This window comes from Sporothrix brasiliensis, assembly GCF_000820605.1.
Source record: "Sporothrix brasiliensis 5110 chromosome Unknown Cont16, whole genome shotgun sequence".
NCBI lineage: Eukaryota > Fungi > Ascomycota > Sordariomycetes > Ophiostomatales > Ophiostomataceae > Sporothrix > Sporothrix brasiliensis.
In genome coordinates this window covers 1,749,571-1,769,542 of record NW_024467135.1, presented here as the reverse complement: position 1 = coordinate 1,769,542, position 19,972 = coordinate 1,749,571, and the positions used below count along the sequence as shown (strand labels likewise).

The following is a 19,972-nucleotide window of genomic DNA, read 5'->3' as shown; positions in this document are numbered from 1 at the left end:
ATGTCAAAAAGAACGAAGACGAAAAAAACGAGAAGCAGGAAGGACGGGTTATGAGAGGCGCAACCCACTGTTAGTGAACTCTAAACGCAGCATATGAAAAAGTCTCGCCCCGCCAAAAAAATCTTAATACAATTTTTTCTTATCTTCCGGATACTGCCACGAGCAGCTTATCGTAACTATGATAGGCGGCCTGGGACCTGTGCTATAAGAGGTTAGAAGATTATATAAGCGGGGCTATTGCTCCTTGCCAACAGGCCGCTTATTAGTGGTGCAGCGACTCGTTTGTCAATGTGTTTGCTCCTTTACATGCTGTAGTGGGCCTCACACAAGTGGTAAGAACAGGAACTCTGGCCCGTACGTTGAGTTCTGCCAATAATATTCATTTCACTCACCACCATACAGAGTTGCACGCAGTGTACACATGTGACAAGCAATTACTACTAAAGAAGTTGGTATAACATGTACGTACAGAACCAACCACAACCAACCAACGCCATCAAGTCCAATGCTTTTCAACATGTCTTTCGCTTCAAACGACTTTTTCCATTGTGCTTTGCTTCTCTCCCTCTTACCAAGAGAATGTCATCAAAGCCGGGTTGAGAACCAGAGGCAGCAGGAAATGTGACACCGCCACGGTAGCCATCGGCAGAATGGCGACAAAGTCGGTGATTCGCCAGTCCACAGGCACGAAGGGAGCGACGGCCAAGATGACCATGCCAATAATGGAAACTGTTGCAAAAAGCATGGAGAACGCGAAGCGCTTCAACACCTTTGGCACCTCGATGAAGAAGTTGGAGAACTCGACCTCCTTGGCGGTGGACCCCCAGGTCATGTTGACTTCGAACATGTGCGCTAAGATGGCCTGCGAGACGTGCAGCGAGAGCCCGCCCAGGAAAATGGCGAGTAGCAGCGTCCACTTGAAGTTTTCGAACAACGAGTGCAGCAGACGACGCTCACCGGTGCGGTATCGCATGATGGCCAGCGCAATGTTGCCGAGGCCGTTGAACACGAGAATGATGGAGAACCAGACCTGCCACGAGTCGACATAGTACTTGTCGAGATAGCCGTTGAACCAGCCCATCACAAAGTAGTTGGCGGTGGTCATGAGCCAGGCAGCGCCAATGGCGTAGTACGTGCCGACGTACGAGATGATGGTGACCTTGGACGTGAAGCGGATGTTGGAGAACAAGAACTTGCGGAAAAGCGGCGTGAACGGGCCGCGCCACAGCCAAGTGCGCACGGGGTGGAAGAGCAGCTCGTTGCAGCCGTAGGCGTACTTTTCCCAGCGCGCCAGCTCGTCATACACCGTCAGGGACACGCCCTCCTTGAACCCATCGCCAGACCAGGCCGCCATGCGGATGATGTAGCCGTCGCACTGCAATCTCAAGGACATGTCAAAGTCTTCTGATACGTGGCTCTCGGACCAGAACTTTTCATACCCGTCGTCGTCAATGTACGACACCTGCTGGACAGCGCTCCAGCGCAGGATGGCGTTGTGGCCGACAAAGGGCGCGACGTCGCCGTTGGACACGGTGTATCGGATGGCCGTGTAGATGAGGTTTGTGAAGAAGGTGATGCCGTTTTCAAAGTAGTTGTGCACAACCTGCATAACGCTCGAGGAGAACTGCAGAATGCCGACGTCGGGGGACTGCTCCATCTCGCTCACGGCATCCAGCAAGCAGTCGGACGGTACGCGCGTGTCGGAGTCGATGATCAGGATGTAGTCGCCCACGCGAATGTTGCCGTCGGCCCATGCGCGGCCGTCCTCCTCAAGAACCTCGCGCAGGGCATGTTCATACGCCCGGGCTTCGTGCTGCTGCGTCCAGGCCGGTCCCCGCTTGTACACACGAAGCTTCTCCTCGACACGGTTCGAGATCATCAGTGCAAAGTTCATGTTGGACGCCTTCTTGAACTTGCCACGCCGTCTGAAGCCGTTCTCACCATCCTTGGGCCGCGCCACCCAGCCAATGCTGTGATCGGCATAGAAATCGATGCGTGCCTGACGGGCCTCGTCGTCAAGCAGCTGCAGGCCGTCGTCGTTGATGAACATGTTGGCGGAGCCGCCCTGCAGCTCATATGTCGATATGGCCTGCTTGATGGACTTGACGGTAGGCTCGATGACGGCACCAAGACCCTCTTTGTAGACGGGGCATTGCACGGTGACGTGTGGCAGGACGGACGTCTGCAGCCGTGGCGAGCGGCGGGCTGAGTAGAATTTAGAGTTGACGGTCAACTGGCGGACGGGGCCAAAGATTTGAGCCAGGCAACCAATAATCACCTGGGCAAAGAAGAGGGTGAAGAAGATTTGGACGGGAAACAGGGCCACCAGTGCCAGACGCGTGTAGCTGTGGTCGACCGACACTTCGATGGCCAGCTGGCGCCAGGCCGCGCCCAGAGACACAGTCACCAAAATAAGTGTCAGCGTCACAAGGCAAGAGTTGAGCAGGTGGATCGGGCGCTTCTCAGGGCGGATCTCTCCGTTTTCTTCGTCCAGGTCGTAGTCAGTGTAGCCGCCAGAGCCAAAGGCGTCGCCGCCGGCAGCCGCACTCCCAATACGCCCGCCGCTCTTTTCGTTGTCTTCGTCATCGCCACCTGACCGCCATACGAGACCCATAAGCTCGGCCTCGATGTCCTGGGCTCGCGTGACAATGTGCATGGCATCGTCGTCCCACACAACCAGAAGGCCCTCGGACGCCACAAAGGCAGCAAATTGGTGCTTGCGGGCACGAGCCAGGTCTTCAATAGCGGGCAAAATCTGGATGCGCAGGCCGTTGAGCAGCGGTACGTCCACGGCATCAGGCGCCCATTGCAAGAAGGTTTGGATGACTCGAGAGTTGACCGTCATGGCACACGGCACGTTGAGGGAGGCACACGCTTGAGCGAGGGGCGACTCCAGCAGCCGAGGCGGGCAGGCCATGTACTGTCCGCGTATCTTACGCAGCAAGACTCCCTCTACCGCCCCGGTACCATCGGCAACCCAGAGGCGGGAGCACTGCTGCTGGTAGAGGTAGTTGACCATGACCTCGTGCTTGATATCGTCAAGGAAGACGGAGCTGCCGGTGGAGCGAAACGAACTGGTGCCGGAGCGGACAGATCTCATGGACCGCCTAGAAACGACGGACGCGGGGCGGAAGGTGGCATTTTTGCTGCCTGTTCCCGGTGTGTCCACCGCTGTTTCATGCTCCGGTTTGCCCGGGATGTTGAGGTGGTTAAACGTCTCGGACGGCGTCCTGTCTACCAATGCTGGATGGACCCCGAGACCGTCCGTGGATCCGGGTGTGTGTGCCATGACTGGCGGCGTACAGAGTCGATATAAATGCGTGCTCAATGTGGTGGATGGATGTTAAGTGCAAGGCCGCAGGAAAGATTCTCTTGAGAACCGCCGCCTCGTAACGCGAGGCGTCGTCCGGCGTGATACCGTCGTGATGTGTGCTTCTTAATGCGAACATCAGAGTGCCAACATCCCACGACGTAGAATCTCATGCACGCCTATTCATAGTTGGATTGATGCTATGGTTGCAAAGAAGGATGAGAAGGGACCTTTGTGGAAAAAACAAGCACATGATCCGGCCGAAGTCAACTTCAGGAAGGCAAACAATACAGACAAGTGCTAGTAGAAGTACGGATGGACCGTAAACTTGCGGGTACGGCGTTGGTCGTTGAAGATATCAACGGGCCATGTTTTTGAGAAACAGATGCTTTTCCTTTCATTTTTATCCTGGATATGTAACAAACCAAGAAACTCTGGTCGGTAAATTAGCTGCTTCTGGCTTTCCCTGCTAAATGAGGAGAGAGCTCACTTTACTTTCTCTCGCTCCGTTCTCTCCATCGTTATCGTCCTTTCGAATTCAGGTGACACCGGAAGAATGAATCGGGAAGCTGGGCAAGTAGGTAAACCGGATGACAGGGGGTAGGGGAGGTCAATATACAGGCCGTGTCCCTTTCCGACTGTGCTTGTTTCTAATCCATGCTCCAATTCGCCATGCTTACCAGTCCGAGGGAACAACTCCGTCGCCGCAAGGCCAAATAGGAGAGGGCCAAGGGCCAGGCCTGTCCTTTTTATTTTTTTTCATCGTCTTCCTCACCAACCTTCAAACTATCCCAACACCAAGCCCGACCTGGCCACCGAGAAACTGGTTGTGCAGGTTGTTAAAAGGGACGATGTTCCTGTACATCGGCAACGGGTCCGAGAGAGGGGCCAGCTGAGTGGATAGAAAACGTGTCCGCCCGTTCCGTTTACTGGGAATTATGGCGGAGACGAGTGAGCAACCTGATAAAAGGACGCGTGAAGTCTCGACGAACCTGGCTGGTTGTGTAAGTTACAGGGTGCATTTCGACTGCGGCACTGCTACTGCGCTGCTACTGCAACTGTAAGCCTTGGTCAATTGTGGTGGGCCTGGACTTGGTGGGCCGTTTTACCCTCTGTAGGCACTAACAAGAACAAAAGGCCACCAACGTCAGCGGGCTAGTGCAGCGGGGTGACTTCGCTTTTGCAGCTGCACCCTGGTCCATGTCTGGCTTCTTTCTTACTTCTCGGATCTGGTCTTTCTGGCCCTTGGTGTTCTCTTCTGTCTGATTTCTTTGGGTGGGAAACAAAACGTCGGAGCGACTGCTCTCGATGTGTCGTTCCGGCCAGTTCGCAGTAAGTCGAATTAGCCGCTTCTTATTAGTGGACCAATACAAGAGCTGTAAGTCCCCCGTAGCTCTCCGGGCATTCCCTGCAAAATGCGGCACAATCTCAACTCCAAGCTCGCAATATTCTCGCACTGTGTCCAGCATGTCGACATTATTCTGGTCTGATGGGTGATGGCTCTACCCTTCTGCTGAGGAGTTACAATAATAGGAAACTTATGTGTGCCTTTTCGCTTAGTAGACATGACGTCCAACTCGGTTCGAAGCAGGGCAATGACAAAAAAAAGCCAACAACTTGTTCGTCAATATATTTGTGCACCGTCCGTGACCTCGTACTCGAGTCTTTGGCTTCCGTTCAGCACGGTTTTTTGCCGTAGAGAACAGGGGGAAGTGGTTCAGCTGGAGAAAGTTACGAGTCTTTGTGTGACTGTGGAGGTACTGGGCGGCCAGTTGAGCACATTTATAGAGCACGGTCAGTCTTTTCTTATCGTCGACGTCGTAGTCTTTGGTTATTTCCATCTCACCCGCCACGAGCGGCCTTCCATTATCGTGGCGGCAGCACAGCGTTTGTGCGAGTGTACTTGTGTGGTTGTGTTGGTCAAGGCTGTAAATGGAGTTGGGAATAGCATCCGTCAGTGGTGCATTTTATTTGAGCCTGCAGTCGCCCGAGCTGGTTCTGCAGACCTGAGCAAGCCACACTCATTTGTAATATGTCAATACGTCTTTTTCTTCAAGACGAAAATACTTTCATATAATATCAAGCCGAAGATCTGACGCAAGTTGTTCCGAGATTGACCTCCAAGAACGCCATCGTGACCACGTTAACCAAAAATAAGCAACATAAACAGCCCGATATTAAAGTCAAACATCAACAATCAAAGGAAAAAAGGCGAAACGAACCAAGCATTAGAGAAAGAAAACAGGGAGAAACAAAGAAAGAAAGAAAGAAAGAAAGATACTCAACCTCGTATCCGCTTATCACTCATCCTCCTCTCATCTCTTACAGCTCTTCACCGGCATCGCACTGCTGCCACATCTGTACCTTGCTTATTTCCATCTGCGGCTGCGTCCACGTCGGGTACCACTCGTGGCGTGCGTTCCAAAAGTCCAGCTTGGCATTGGGGCTGCCGTCGAACCAGGGCTTGCCGTCCGAGTTGTCCTTGAACCATCCATTGGTGCCGCCCACAGCGACATTCAGAATCAGGTAGAACGGCTGGTCGAACGGCGTGTTGGACCGCCCCGTCTGCGCCCACACAGTATTGACCTTGGTGTAGTTGGCCGCGGCCGAGTCCTGGGGGAAGTCGCCGCGCTGCCACATGGGCTGGTCAAAGTTGATGTACAGAGCCTGCATCAGACGCGAATTGATGTACATGAACATGTACTTTTCGGACCACTCGATGCCGAATGTGTTAAAGTCGTCACCAAAGGTCGTGTGCAGCGCCGAGCGCTTGCTGTTGGTGCGCCACCAGGCATCGTACGCCGGTGCAGGGCCCCAGTGCAGCGCCGACGACATGACATTGGCGCCGCCAAGCGAGTAGCTGTAGTTGTTGCCGCGGGCCTCCATAATGTCAATCTCGCCCGACGCCGGCCACGGTCCGTAGGTGTCGTTCATCGGCATCATCCAAATGGCCGGCCACAGCCAGTCGCCCTTGGGCAGGCGTGCCGTGACCTCGACGCGGCCGTACGCAATGGACGCGCTGTTTTTGGATGTGATCCGCCCCGACCGCGCCGGTGGCACAATGCTGCTGTTGCCCGACGTCGTGTTCGTGGCTGCCACGCAGTCTGTCCAGACCGTCGACGTGCACGTGTGGTTCGCCAGCAGGTCGATGATGCTGCTTTTCTCAATGAGGGTGGCGTCTTGCAGCGTCGGCTTGATCCATAGGTGGCCGTCCTTGACAAAGACGTTCTCGTCGTCGGCCGTCGTCTGCTCAAACTCGCCGTTGCCAAACCCGCCGACCTGCACCTCCTTGCTCCACAGGTCTGGCCGGAACCCTTGCGAGAAGTCGTCGCTCAGCACCAGGCAGTACTTGTGCTTGACCACACTCTTCAACCCGTCCCAGACGAGCAGGCCCGACAGGATCAAGCCAACAGCGATGCCAACAAGCGGCAGGATCGTCACCCATTTCTCTTTCGGGTCCTTGTAGCTCTTGGCTAGCCACGGCTTTTCCACCGAACCCTTGGGCACACGCCGGCTGTGGAAGTAACGGTGCGCCTGAGCCTCCATGCGGTGGTTGAGGATGAGCGCACTCTGGCCTGACAGGGACTGTGGGCGAGATGCCAAAGGGGTCCCGGCCGGGTTTGCAAACGGATCGATGCCGACATCTGCGGTGCCGGCCGTGTTGACACCTGTTTCCGGTCCATTATCGCCCTCTGAGTAGTGGGACACGGATTCGTCGCGAAACGGATCTTGGTTCTCGCCGCCTGCTATGAGTCTGCTGCCGTCACGCTGGGCCTGTTCTGCATCCCGATACCGTCCGCCTCCATAGTAACCGTTGTAGTCGCCATAGTTATGATCCATGGTGGCCTGGATCCCAAAATGTGGTAGTATGTGGTTGTGTGAGTGTGAATCAATAGGCCTTTTGAGTGATTCGTGCCGCTTGAAAGCCAATATGACGAGATGATATTACTTTAATCGTAAGGGATAAGAATGAGCATAGGAGACACATGAATTTCTGGCAAAATGCCCCTTCCGGCTTAATTCTCAATTCTCAATTCTGGTAGAAAAACAAGCTCAACTCAAAAAAAAAAGGAGTGGATGATTAGGCCACCGAGTTGAAAATGTAACGGAATAATTGAAAATGAGCGACTGCAGCTTATGTTATAGCAGAGAGGTTTTTTTTAAGTAGAGAGAGAGAGAGAGAGGGAGGTAGAGAGAATAAGGACTTCCGTGTTAGTGGCGTCTCTCGGTACTTTTAATTGCTGGTCTCATACAGCGCCTTGTTTCTGTTGGTTGGTAGACGAAGCAAACATGACAGAGAACTTGAAAGGAGAATCAGAGTAATGGGCTATCGCTGTATCCGTCATCTGCTCGATAAAACAATCAGAAATTCACACAATCTCTCATTCTTCATTCTATATCTTCCGTAGGAAGTGCTGGGACGGGAGAGACGGGCAAGAATATAAAAAGGCGCAGCCGTGTAATATTGAATTGCATATGCAAGGTATGTCGTCTTAGCTGCTTGAGGCACAACATTTTTAAAGTATCTTACATGCACTCGTGGGAAATTTACACAGTGCGATCTGGAAAACAGAACTCGTCCCGTATTTTTGTTGGTTGTTATTTTTCCGGTGCCTCTTTTCTAAAACTTCTCCCCTTTCCCACTTCTTTTAACTAGAAAGGAACACCTTAAATCCCACCTTGGATGACCCCTGACGAAAATGCCCACGTGTGAGCCAAAGTGTCTAACGAAAAGGTATCATTGGGTGGGTGGAAATCGGCAATGAGGCACAGGAAAGGCGCAAGCCAACCGTCGATCCCTGTGAACAGGCCAGCTTCCTGAAGTGGCAGGAGCACATGAGCACAAGAGCACAAGTACGGACTGGAAACGAGAATACTTTAATCATGACACCTTTAACGAAAAGATATTGACCCCAAGTTAGTCGACCGTCTTCCAAGAGAATTTGGCAGCTTAAATACGCGAAACCCATGCAGGAGGCCAAATTGACGCAAGCCAAAAATTAACACTGCCAACCTGAGTAACAAAGACAAAGCTCATGCGTTACAAGGCTACTTCTAGTCATCATTATGCCGCCCCTTCTTATTGATATTTTATATCTTTAACCTCTTCATTCTCGTAATTCTTTAATTTTGAAAACAGCATGTAATTGTCGCCTTCTTTCATAAATCCCTTCGTGTCAAAATTTGACAGAATTGGAATTCATGTATCAAGTAAAAATACCGTAAAAAATGCTGTTACTTTGACTGGAAATCAATAAAAACTCCACGTAACCAAAAACTTCTCTGCGCATCACACAGTAATGTTAGACTGTCTGCTATACAGAAAATTTTACCTAAACTGGATGGAATGCATCTTCAGCATCATTATTATTTAACATTTTGTTTCGACAGTACGTATCACCATAGCCCAAACTTGTGAAAACATGTTACCTTTCTACAATAGGCTCAACATTTCAAATGTAACAAATCAAAAGCCATATTGAAAGGGACATTTGCTATTTATTTTCATAGAAACAAATCTTAGTTATAATTTTATTGACAGCAGAAAACGAATCTTAAGAGAAACGTGCTTTCATGCTCTTGGCATAGACTGTGTCGTTACGGAGACGGAACATTTCCATTACTTTATTTGTAATCATAATAATGGTCTAATACATACATCAACTCAACTGCAAAACGACCTCTCAATAAAATACACTCATACTAACTATTCAGAACAATATAATAACGAAAAAAATACAGTCGCTCGAGGGCAACATGCTGTCTATCAATCTCATCTCACCAACGGCGTCTGTTCCCTCATCTGGTCCATCTGAGTCTTTATCATTTATGCCCACCAACTTGTCAACCATACTCCGATTGCAGCCTCGATGGCGTGTACCATTGCTGCACATTTCTCAAATTGTAAAGTGTGTATGTCGAATGGCTGTTGGCGACATGTTAGCCAACTGCGGCCATGCCTTGTAAGCGCCATAGCGCTTCTAGACGACCATGCAATGCAACAAACCGATGTTGGGGCGTTGGTGGTGGTGTCGGACCGCCCGATCCGCCACCACTAGGATTGATCGGGCCAGGGCGTGGACGAGGTGAGGGTGACGGTGGAGGGTTCGGCACCGGAAACGACATCAACGGTATGCACGTTGCGCCTTGCATAAATTTGTCGCCGCGGGTGTACATGGCTCGTCGTTGGGGGCCGGAAGGCTGTTGGTGATCACTGAGGCGGGGGAATGCAAGGCCGACCCAACGTCGTCTGTAAGTGGACCAAAAGTGGAAGTTGGGCAGGGCTTCTGTAATGGGATCAAAACATAATCCACGGAGAAAGAAACAAAAACACAAGTTCAAATTAACGTGAAAATGAATGGAAGTAACGAGCGGATTGTGGTCTGATGAGATATCGAAAAGGAATAAAAAGGACAGGAAAAACGCCGTGGCAGTTGATCGTGAAGAATTAGGACCGTGAGGTCAAGTAGTAATAGAGAAAAAGAATAAATGGGAGAACAGCATAAGAGACAAGGGCAGAATAAGATGTAATTGACACAGATAAACGAAAGAAGATGTGGTGATGAATTAAACACGAATCCAAGTACAGGATCAACAACGCTTTTTATACCACGGCCAGCTCCCAAACCTTGATTCTTCACAAACAGATTCATCCCTTTTCACCGGACGTCCCTTCGTTTTATCAGTCGCCTTTAACCCGTCCTGTCAAAGATCACTAAAGGAGAGAGAGAATAGAAGCTCCGTTTGCGTGCGTGCGTCGCCTTTGGAAAGGAGCAGGGAGGTTAACCATCACCAGACGCGGCTGTAACTCCGGTCGAGACACACACGCTGAGCGGCCCGTTTGTGACACCATGGGAAACAGAGACAGAAGGGAGCAGAGCCGCCGCCCCACCGAATTATGCAGGTGTGAGCATAAGATCTGCAGGTCCATGTGTTGGTAGGTCCAGGCAGACGCCCATGCAAGAGAAGCAAAAGAAGCCACGAAAGAACTTGAAATAAAATGGAAGATGCCACGAAATATGCAACTCAGGGTTGTTTTCTTAAGAAAATAAACTCGACAAGGACCAAAATTCACCCGACCTGTGACGAGATTCAATCTGCGTTGCATCGTTCCCACCAAAAACTTTAACACGGACAACCAACGCTGCACTGCCAACAAGCCGCAATACTAGGCCATTATGATTGGTTACGGTCGACTTACACTGGTTGCAGCCTTACATGCACACAACGCACGAGGCAATATTCTAGCAAAATTTCATGAGCTTTTACCTCACACCCTTTACTTCTTCTTCTTCTTTCTTCTTTTTTGCTCTTTTTTTTACGCTTTCATAAGTTTTTCTCATATCTTCCATTTAAGGTCAGTTAATGGAGAATGCAAATAAAAACTGCACATGCGTGAGAATCAGGGCTTATGACACTTCCCACTGACTCTTCATACATATTATGCCCTTCGCTCCTTTATTGTATAAGCTCCATGTAACGCCTTTCCTTCCCTGTCCTTATCGCTCTCCCCGATTCTGGCCCCCAACCGGTCCCTCCACAACACCGAAGACCCTGAAAAGGGGCTGAACAGAAAAAAGCATCGAAGAGAAGCAATAAAATGCAAAGATATGATCCGCCAACAGAATGAAGCGAATGTTGGCTGCAGACAAAAATACATACCCGGACGAAAGATATGCCTTTTTGACATCCACCAACAGGTCACCGTGGTGACACCGAGACGGAGTAGATGAGGGATAAACGAGCAAGGAGCAGTAGAGGTGACAGTTCGAAACGAAGTCAACCAAATGGTTAGACCTCAGCTGTTGCCATAGCTAAATATCGCGCTGCACATCGACCATTCTGCCGTTGTCTCTTTCGTTATCCCTGCCAGAGTTACCGCCGTTTTCGAAGCGATTGTTGGTCCATCTGCTATTCTTTTCGTTGCTACCACCACCACCACCACCACGGGCACCGCCGAATCCACCACCTCCGCGCCCTCCAATACTGCGTCGTCCCTTGCGTATTCTGTTTCGGCCACTGCGATGGTCAGCAGCCGGAGGAGGCGAGAGAGAGCGGGTTCTGGATCGCGAACGAGACCACGACCGTGAACGATAGGGAGACCTCGAGCGCGACCGGTTAGACCGCGGCGACCGACTGCGGTACCGATACTTTGGGCTGTCGCCATTGTCTGGCCCTGCTGCAGGCGACCGCGAGCGACGGCCGCCAGGGGACACGGACCGTGGGCGGTAGGTGTCAAAAACACGCGCATTGTTACCGCGGTCCCGGCGGCGTCCACCGCCGCCGCCACCACCACCGCCGCCAGTATTGCCTCCGTCAGCAGCGGCATTGTTGCCCAACTTCTTTTGGTTCCGACCACCGCCGCCGCCCCGCCGCGCTTGCTTGGGAGCGCGCGTCAGCTTGCGACGCGGCAAAACGACCGAAACGTTGACGATATTGCCGTCGAGCTGGGCCTCATGCATGTGGGCCGTTGCAGACTCGGCGTCGGCCTCGTTGCCATAGAGGATGTAGGCTGTACCGCGGTTGGTATGTGAAACATGGCTGATCGGCAGGTCAAGGTCGACAATGTGGCCGAACTCGCCGAAAATCTCGTAGAGATGGTCTTCGTTGACGTTCGTTGTCAGCTTTTCGACAACGACCTGTGTTTTGTTAGCGACGGTGTAGTATGACCCGATATTTGTAGTATAGGATACGGGCGCAATCTACCTTGGCAGTCCGGCTGGGAGGCGATCTCGTCCGGCTTCTGCTCCGACTCCGACTGTAGCTCCTGCTGCGGCTGCTGCTTCTTCCTCTGCTGTCACTACGGTCACGCGTCAGAGACCGTGACCGCGACCGCGATCGTGTTATGGACCGTGACCGATTGGACCCCGGTGAATAGGAGGGACGACCACTGCGGCCACGCGAATGCGACTGGGACCGGGATCTGGACCTGGAAATGGACCGCGACCGGGATCTCGACCGCTTGCTGGAAGCTGGGGACGGATCGCGGGAAGCCATTGTGTGATATGGCTGCGTTGGCGAGCCGCGTCTTGAGTATTTAAGTATGTGAAGTTCCTTTGTGAACTGTGTTTCGATACGGCCGCAATGGGTTCTTGTGCTTTCGTGGGACGGCCGAGGAATTGAATGGCTAAAAAATACTGCATTGAGGAACCAGATGCCGCATATGCCGCGTGAGGTTTTCGAGCTCTTTGTCGCCTTGTTTAGCTCTGGGAGCTGGGGCCGCCTTCTGTTTGCGACAGTCACGTGCAATCTATCAAATCTGCCCGCAATTCATTTAGCGCTAGTCCATTTATGGCTACTCATATTTCGCCAACCAGGCAGAGGTTCCTTGCGTGGGCTCCGTGCTGTTGTTGTTTGTGTTGGCTGTGTGCGTCGCTAAAGCCAGCCTCCACCACGTCCTTTCACGAGGTAGCCACTTCTTACACCTGTAGCCACACACTCTCGACTTCCCGACTACAACACATCTAACGAACCCCCGATTGCGACCGAGCTCAGTCCCTGAAGCGAGAACAGCTACCTTTCCGACATCTGTCTCCTTACCACCGGATCCTGATCTGCCGTTGCCACCATGTCGGACGGTGCGCTGAAGCCGGAGAAAGACTTCTCCAAGGAGACGGCCAAGGTCATTGGCGAGGCTGAGGAGCTTGCCAAGGTGCGTTTGACCTTGCAACAGACCGGGCGCGGCCTAGGATGCGCCTGGATATGCTTGCGCGTTGTTGTACCCCATGTGTAATGATGCTAACAGCTCGTCCCTCCACCTCAGACCGACATCAACGCTGCTATTGAGAAGCTCACGCTGCTCGAGAAGCAAACCCGCCAGGCATCGGACCTCGCATCGACATCCAAGATCCTCATCGCCATCGTCACAATATGCAAGGAGGCTGGAAACTGGAGCCTACTTAACGACCAGGTGCTCGTGCTGTCCAAGAAGCATGGCCAGCTCAAGCAGGCGATTACGCGCATGGTGCAGACGGTTATGACCTTTTTGGACGCCACGCCCAACTTGGAGACGAAGCTGTCCGTCATTGAGGCCGTGCGGACAGTGACAGAGGGCAAGATCTTTGTCGAGGTCGAGCGCGCGCGTGTTACGAAGATTCTGTCGGACATCAAGAAGAAACAGGGCGACCTCAAGGCAGCAACGGACATTCTGTGCGAGCTGCAGGTCGAGACGTTCGGTTCGATGAGCCGCCGCGAGAAGACCGAATTCATCCTGGCACAGGTTGCGTTGTGCATTGAGAGCGGCGACTGGACGCAGGCTGGCATTCTGAGCCGCAAGATCAGCGTCAAGTTCCTAGCACGCAAGCCGGCCAAGACGGCGGAGCAGCTGGAGAAGGAACGGAAAGAGAAGGAGAAGAAGGAGAAGGAGAACCCCGACGGAACGGATGAGCCCGACGAGAAGGAAGACGACGTGACCGACCTCAAGCTGCGCTACTACGAGCAGCAGGTCATTCTCGCCAAGCACGAGGACAAGTACCTGGACGTGTGCAAGCACTTCCGGCAGGTGTTGGATACGGAGGCTGTTGAGAATGACCCGGCCAAGCTGCACCCGGTGCTGCAGCGCATCATCTACTTTGTCATCCTCGCGCCTTACGACAACGAGCAACACGACCTGCTGGAGCGCATCGCACGTGACACGCGCAACAGCCAGGTGCCCAAGGACGCCGAGCTGCTCAAGTTGTTCACGGTGCAAGAGCTGATGCGTTGGCCCGAGGTGGCCAAGTTTTTCGGCCCGCACCTGTGCGAGAGTGACGTCTTTGACGCTAGCAAGGAGGAGGAGGACGACGACGAGGACGACCGCAAGGCCCGCCAGCGCTGGAAGGACCTCCGCAAGCGCGTCATCGAGCACAACGTGCGCGTGGTGTCCAAATACTACACACGCATCCGCATGAGCCGGCTGACGCAGCTACTGGACCTGACCAACGACGAGACGGAGAAGTACATTAGCGAGCTGGTGACATCCAAGACCATCTACGCCAAGATCGACCGACCGGCACGCATTGTCAACTTTGCCAAGCCGCGCGACGCCGACGACATCCTCAACGACTGGAGCTATGACATGAAGAGTCTGTTGAATCTGCTGGAGCGCATCGACCACCTGATTACCAAAGAAGAGATGATGGCGCGGATCCAACCGACAGGCAACGCGTCATCGGGTGGCAAGGGCAAGGGCACGACTGTGAAATAGAGACCTGACTAGATACTGGCAGCGTGAGATTTACGGGTGGGCCGAGTCGGCGTGTCATTGGAATGCCATTGTAACAATTACTTTTTTTGTTAAACATGCGGTCATGGTATATTCGCTTGCATGCCACATAGACTGAAGGACACGAAACAAAACAAAAATCAAATTACCGTCACTCTATGTAGACGTCTATTGGTGGTGATAAGCTATTTGCAAGAGGCCCGCCTTTTGTACACGAGCGCGAGACTCATTCCTCGTCTATATCTTGGAATCGGTAACGACGCTCCCTTCGGTATTTTCCGAATGCGTCTTCACAAATGACACCAGCGGCATCACCCACTCCTTGTTGATGGGCACATAATGGCCGCCAGGGTGCGTCAGTGCCACCGGCTCAATGCAACGATCCACTAGTGCTTGTGTCCGAGTCTCGTCGACCACTGTGTCCAGGCCGCCGATAAAGTGCAACGAAGGCGTCGTGATTGCTGGCTCGTACAGCCACCTGAGGTTTTCGGGCTGGGCAAAAAAGCCACTGTAGATGACGGCGAAACGCACGGCACGGTGGCCATTGGCGGCCCGCAAAGCCTCCACCCAGGACCACTCGGCCCCTTCTGGCGCCGGACGGTCCTCGAGAGCGGACGCCACGATCGCTGCCCCAGCACCGCCTTGGCTGAAGCCCAAAACACCGTCAACGCCGCCGGCCTCTGCAATGTACTTTGCCAAGTGGGTCATGCCCTCGTTTAGGAACCGGTACTCCCCGGTCGCATCGTCACGCCGCCACCATGCCCACGAGTCGGATGTGTCGTCCTCGTCGTTCTCGACAGAACCATCTTCGGGTGGCTCGTAGCCGGGCAAGTCCCGGGGCCGCAGACGATTGGGCCCCGTGGGGTAGAGCAAGACTGGTGAGAGGTGGAAGGGCGCGAGTGACTTTTGCAGCATCTTCTCGAGAGCGCGCGTCTTGGCACGGAATAGATTACCAGACTGTGTGAAGCCATGCAGCATCAGGATCTTGACATCACGCTTGGGCACTGCGGCGGGCTTTGGTGGCTGATTCGCCTGGGGATGTGGTTGGCTGGCCATTGTGCAGAAGCAGGACGTGAATGGCTGAGATGGAAAGACGGAACGAGACTGGCGGAATGAGCTGCTGGACGGGCTTCGTAAAACTCGCAAGGCCAGTGACGACGGGAAGACGAAAGGCAATTGCATGGGAGATGCAACTGCAGAGGTTTTGATGTTGTGTGTACGAATTAGTTCGGAGGTATTGATAATCAATGGGTCTTGGCCATGTGAGGCACTACATGCGGAAGGCTCAGGTACCTTCGTTAGCGCGAGGGGCAGGTTGCGGTAGCCGCGGTAGGCTGTTCCTAACTCAGCCCTGGATCGTAGCTTACACCACACATACTCACTGTGAAGTTCGACAAAAAGATTTTATGCTGTGCTGACTGCGTTGCAGCCGCTTGGTCTACAGCGTTGAAAGGCTGGTTATGTGTTTCCTTGTTATGATGAATGTCATCGTATCTGCGCCGGCACTGATATCGACAGGCTATGCGCACCATCTCCCAAGGCATGTGGCTTTACGAGAAGAGCACCGAGGAAAAATACAGCTGCAGAATCGCCGACGGCCACACCTAGTTGATATACAACTAGCATTTACCTTCAATTTGTTAGATCTCAAGCATGGTTGTTGTTGCCGCTACACGGCTGTAAGTCACCCTTGTGTCAATGTCGTCTTCCAGTCTGCTGCACCTCAGATACACCATTGCACATAAGCAACCAATATCACAGAAACAAACGCAATGTCGCAGTCGTTCAATGGATGCACTTTTGGGTTGTTGTTCTATGGTACAAATCTCACGCACGCGCGTAAAAACACATAGTCGTGGAGTGGATGATGGTCAAATGAAACGCGATCGGCCGTTCCCGAAGAAAGCCTATCTAGCTTTGCCCTCGATTCGTCTTTATATGCTTGCTATTCCAATTTTGCACATCGTCGTAGCTCGTATCGTCCACTACTTTCGTCGCCAGTTACCGCCTGCCCATGCTCGTCCGTTGGAAGGTTTAGTGCTTGTCGGCGGCGGCCTTGGCGTAGACGTTTCTCGGGTCGTTCTTCCACTCGTCGGCTGTGTCAAGAGAAAAAAGGAACAGTTAGCAACAGCATGGCCGTAGTATGGTATACAAGCGAGTAGTTTTATTCTAAGTTCGGCGACTCCCGATTCCGGAGGCATATGTACGTACACTTCATCGAGGCGTTCTGTGCGGCATTGACGCCGTAAGCAATGACCAGACCTAGAAGATGTCGTGTTAGCCGTTATATCATCGTAAGAATACATATGTAGGCTGCGTCGTGGCAAGGGAGCCCGTCGATAACCGGATGTCGCAGTGTCGGATATCGAACAACGGGGAAGTCGGCGCATCCGGTCGCGGTTTCGGCGGCCGGTGTGAAGAGACGGGCAATCCGGGTTGCTCTCATCGGGCGTAGAACGTACCAGCTACAAAAAAGGGAGCCATCGGCCGCACTGTATCAGGCGTTAGCATTATGATCATGGAACAATGCAACAATGGCGAATCGCGAACTGGACGGGGATGAGGCAAAAGAACTTACTGACGGGGCCCGGGAACTTCTTCAGGGGGGTGACGCCGAACCAAGACATGGTGCAAGGGGTATATGGGTGGAAGAAGATGGTGGGAGGATGAAGAGCGGTGAAATTGGCCGGTTGTGGTCGGTATGGCGAGGTGAGGTTCCTGTGCGAAGTGCGTTGACGAGTTGTTGTTCTCAACAGGAGAAGCGTTGTTTTCTGCCGAACCGTTTTTCCCTTGGTCCCGTCCTAGCCCGGTCCCGCCCATGTTGCTGTTGGCGCCTGAAAGGTGAGGCAAAGACAAATGAGTCACGTGCGCCTCCCAGCTCCACCAACCCATGGTGCCCACATTGGTCGAGCCCCGTTTTGCGGAGCCACGAGCTGTCCATGTGACATCACCGCCAACTGAGGGGGTTCCAAGCTGCTAAGAAGTGGGTTTACTTGTCTGTTGCTGTCTCTCTGAGTGGCCATCCCCATGTTTCCGCCGTTTACTCTGGGGCATATCAGGTCATTCCTGACGACAGCAGACGAGGACAGGGAAGGAGGAGCCGGAGGCAACGACAAATTGGGTGAGCAAATAAAAGGCAAAGCTCTCGACGTGTTCCGGGTTTGAGTTTACATCTGTCTTTCTCAACTTCGTTTTTCAATTGATCCATCCAGACAACTACCGTTTTTATAGTTGTTGCGGTTGACTGTTACGGAATTAGAACCTCCTTCCAGCAACCGTCAGTCAATCGCGCCTGCCGCCTCATTTTATTGCCGTTACTTTCCCTCTCGTCGACCTTTCACTATTTGCCATTCGAGGCTTTACGTTTTGAAAGCAGGAGTGTTCATCATTGCAGCTTCCCAGTCTCTCTCACAGCAGCCCTTCTACGCATTGCTGGTCCGCCAGCCAATTATCCTACGCCGCTGCACACCCTCTTTGTCTAAACCCCCGCTCTCGTCGCCCAGAGCTGTTGCCAGCGTACCTTTCTTTGTGCTGTCGTATTCTACGTCTGCAAAAATACATCGCCCAGATCACTCTTTTGCCTTGCTCCAACTGCCAAACTATCTCCGCAAACTGCTGACCTGAGCAGCCTTGTACCGTGTTTACCCTGCCATCCCGGTGCTACTCCAAGGAACAGCTGATTCGTCCCCTCTCAAACTTCCCCTCTCCCCTCCTGTGCCCTTCCTGCATGCTCCCAGACTTTGTACCCTCCATCCCACAAACAAAGCTGATACAACCAACCGCCACCACCGCCAACTCCTCTTTCATGTTCTCGTCCACGAAACCATTCCAGTTCTTGATTCTTGTCGCTTGCCACAGCCGCTTCTGCTGCTGAATACTTCTTACTCTGCTTGCTTGTCTGCCGTCCCTGGAAATACCCGTCTGCCGTCGGATTTGCAAACGCCAGCGCAGGACAAAAGGACAAACGTCTCTGCCACCCCAAGAAACTTTGCCAGACCCTGTTTCTGACTCTGTTTCTGTGACGTTTGTTCCTTGTTCGTGCTCGTTGGCTGCATGTGCGCACCCTAACTCGACCCCCCACTCGCCGTCAACGCCGCCACAACGACTGATTCGTTGTTTACGAAGCTTTCGACAGCTGTGACGACGACCTCGACATCTTCTACTCGCACGATCCCTCCCACTGTACTCCTCTCCTTCTCCTCCAAAATGCTTGCACTTCGTCGGGTGTCCGTGGCGACCGCTGGGTCTGCACCGCGCGTCGTTATGACCCGGACCATGAGCTCGACGGCACCCTCGCACGCAAAAAAAGTGCCTACCCTCTCAGACATTGTACCAGACAGTCAGGACGACTTCAACAGCAAGCAGAAAGAATTCCGGGAGAAGCTGGCCGAGGCGCAGAAAGCGCAAGATTCAAGTGCGTCGTCCCCCCCTCTCTTTAACTCCAGACGCCCTGTGGATCCGGTGCCGGCCGACGGTGCCGAGGACCCCAATGCGCCACCTATGTTGCAGGGCCTGGGCTCACTTAGTATTACCGGTGGTAAAGGATCACGGGCCGAAGCGTCGTCCAAGACACCAGAGCGCAAGTCCGGTCCCATCGCCAACCTGATCTACGGCACCAAAGAGGGCCGCGAGCTCGACGCACAGATCGAGGCCAGCTTTAGCCAAGTCCTGGCACGCGGCAAATACGTGCACTCGATCGTGACACACGAAGTCAAACCCGACAAGGTTGCCGAGTACGTGGACCTAGTCGGCAAGTGGTACCCACGCATGGCGAGCATTCCAGAGAATAAGGTGCACCTGGTGGGCAGCTGGCGCACCGAAGTCGGCGACTGCGACACATTTGGTAGGTTCCGGCTTCTGCGAATTCCATCGTGCGACGTACAAAATTTTATCTAATCCTTATTTTCTTCGTAGTTCACATCTGGGAGTATCAGCGGTACGAAGGCTACCATACGTCCATCAACGCCGTCGCAAACCACCCCGAGTACGCCGAGTTCGACAGCAAGCTACGGTCGCTCATCAACAACAAGCATGTCTCTCTTATGCAAGAGTTCTCATTCTGGCCCACGACACCGCCGCGCCAGCTTGGCGGTCTTTTTGAACTGCGTTCGTACACACTGCACCCAGGCAACTTGCTCGAGTGGGAGACGCACTGGCGGCGCGGGCTCAAGGCACGGCGCGAAGTCATGGAGGGCGTGGGTGCGTGGTTCGTCCAGGTGGGCGAACTCAACACGGTGCACCACCTGTGGCAGTTTGCCAACCTGGAGGAACGCAAGGTCCGTCGCGAGCAGAGCTGGGGCATAGAAGGCTGGAGCGACACGGTGCACAAGACGGTCCCGCTCATCCAGTTCATGAAGTCACGCATCCTGGTTCCTATGCCGTGGTCTCCCGTGGCGTAGGTGTAGAGGGCATGGGCGACGCTCTTGCGTTTTTATATTAAGAGATTGGATTGGGATGGC

At 53.1% G+C, this 19,972-nt stretch overlaps 6 protein-coding genes across 6 annotated transcripts; 2 read left to right on the top strand and 4 right to left on the bottom strand.

The window, feature by feature from the left end:
- Positions 1-568: 568 nt before the first annotated feature.
- On the bottom strand, positions 569-3,289 carry SPBR_04088 (uncharacterized protein; the record flags this gene model as incomplete). The annotated part of the gene is made up of 1 exon (XM_040762372.1): positions 569-3,289. The coding sequence occupies one exon, from the start codon at positions 3,287-3,289 to the stop codon at positions 569-571; it is 2,721 nt and encodes a 906-aa protein (XP_040621800.1).
- Positions 3,290-5,632: 2,343 nt separating this feature from the next.
- Positions 5,633-7,150, bottom strand: SPBR_04226 (uncharacterized protein; the record flags this gene model as incomplete). The annotated part of the gene is made up of 1 exon (XM_040762509.1): positions 5,633-7,150. One exon carries the CDS (start codon positions 7,148-7,150, stop codon positions 5,633-5,635), a length of 1,518 nt encoding a protein of 505 aa, XP_040621799.1.
- A 3,974-nt stretch (positions 7,151-11,124) lies between these two features.
- On the bottom strand, positions 11,125-12,307 carry SPBR_04297 (uncharacterized protein; the record flags this gene model as incomplete). The annotated part of the gene is made up of 2 exons (XM_040762580.1): positions 11,125-11,949; positions 12,017-12,307. 2 exons carry the CDS (start codon positions 12,305-12,307, stop codon positions 11,125-11,127), a joined length of 1,116 nt encoding a protein of 371 aa, XP_040621798.1.
- Positions 12,308-12,878: 571 nt separating this feature from the next.
- On the top strand, positions 12,879-14,495 carry SPBR_04205 (26S proteasome regulatory subunit N5; the record flags this gene model as incomplete). The annotated part of the gene is made up of 2 exons (XM_040762488.1): positions 12,879-12,962; positions 13,074-14,495. 2 exons carry the CDS (start codon positions 12,879-12,881, stop codon positions 14,493-14,495), a joined length of 1,506 nt encoding a protein of 501 aa, XP_040621797.1.
- Positions 14,496-14,750: 255 nt separating this feature from the next.
- Positions 14,751-15,569, bottom strand: SPBR_04407 (dihydrofolate reductase; the record flags this gene model as incomplete). Its single annotated transcript, XM_040762690.1, has 1 exon — positions 14,751-15,569. One exon carries the CDS (start codon positions 15,567-15,569, stop codon positions 14,751-14,753), a length of 819 nt encoding a protein of 272 aa, XP_040621796.1.
- Positions 15,570-18,719: 3,150 nt separating this feature from the next.
- SPBR_04295 (NIPSNAP family protein) lies at positions 18,720-19,912 on the top strand (the record flags this gene model as incomplete). Its single annotated transcript, XM_040762578.1, has 2 exons — positions 18,720-19,356; positions 19,428-19,912. 2 exons carry the CDS (start codon positions 18,720-18,722, stop codon positions 19,910-19,912), a joined length of 1,122 nt encoding a protein of 373 aa, XP_040621795.1.
- Between the last annotated feature and the right edge of the window lie 60 nt (positions 19,913-19,972).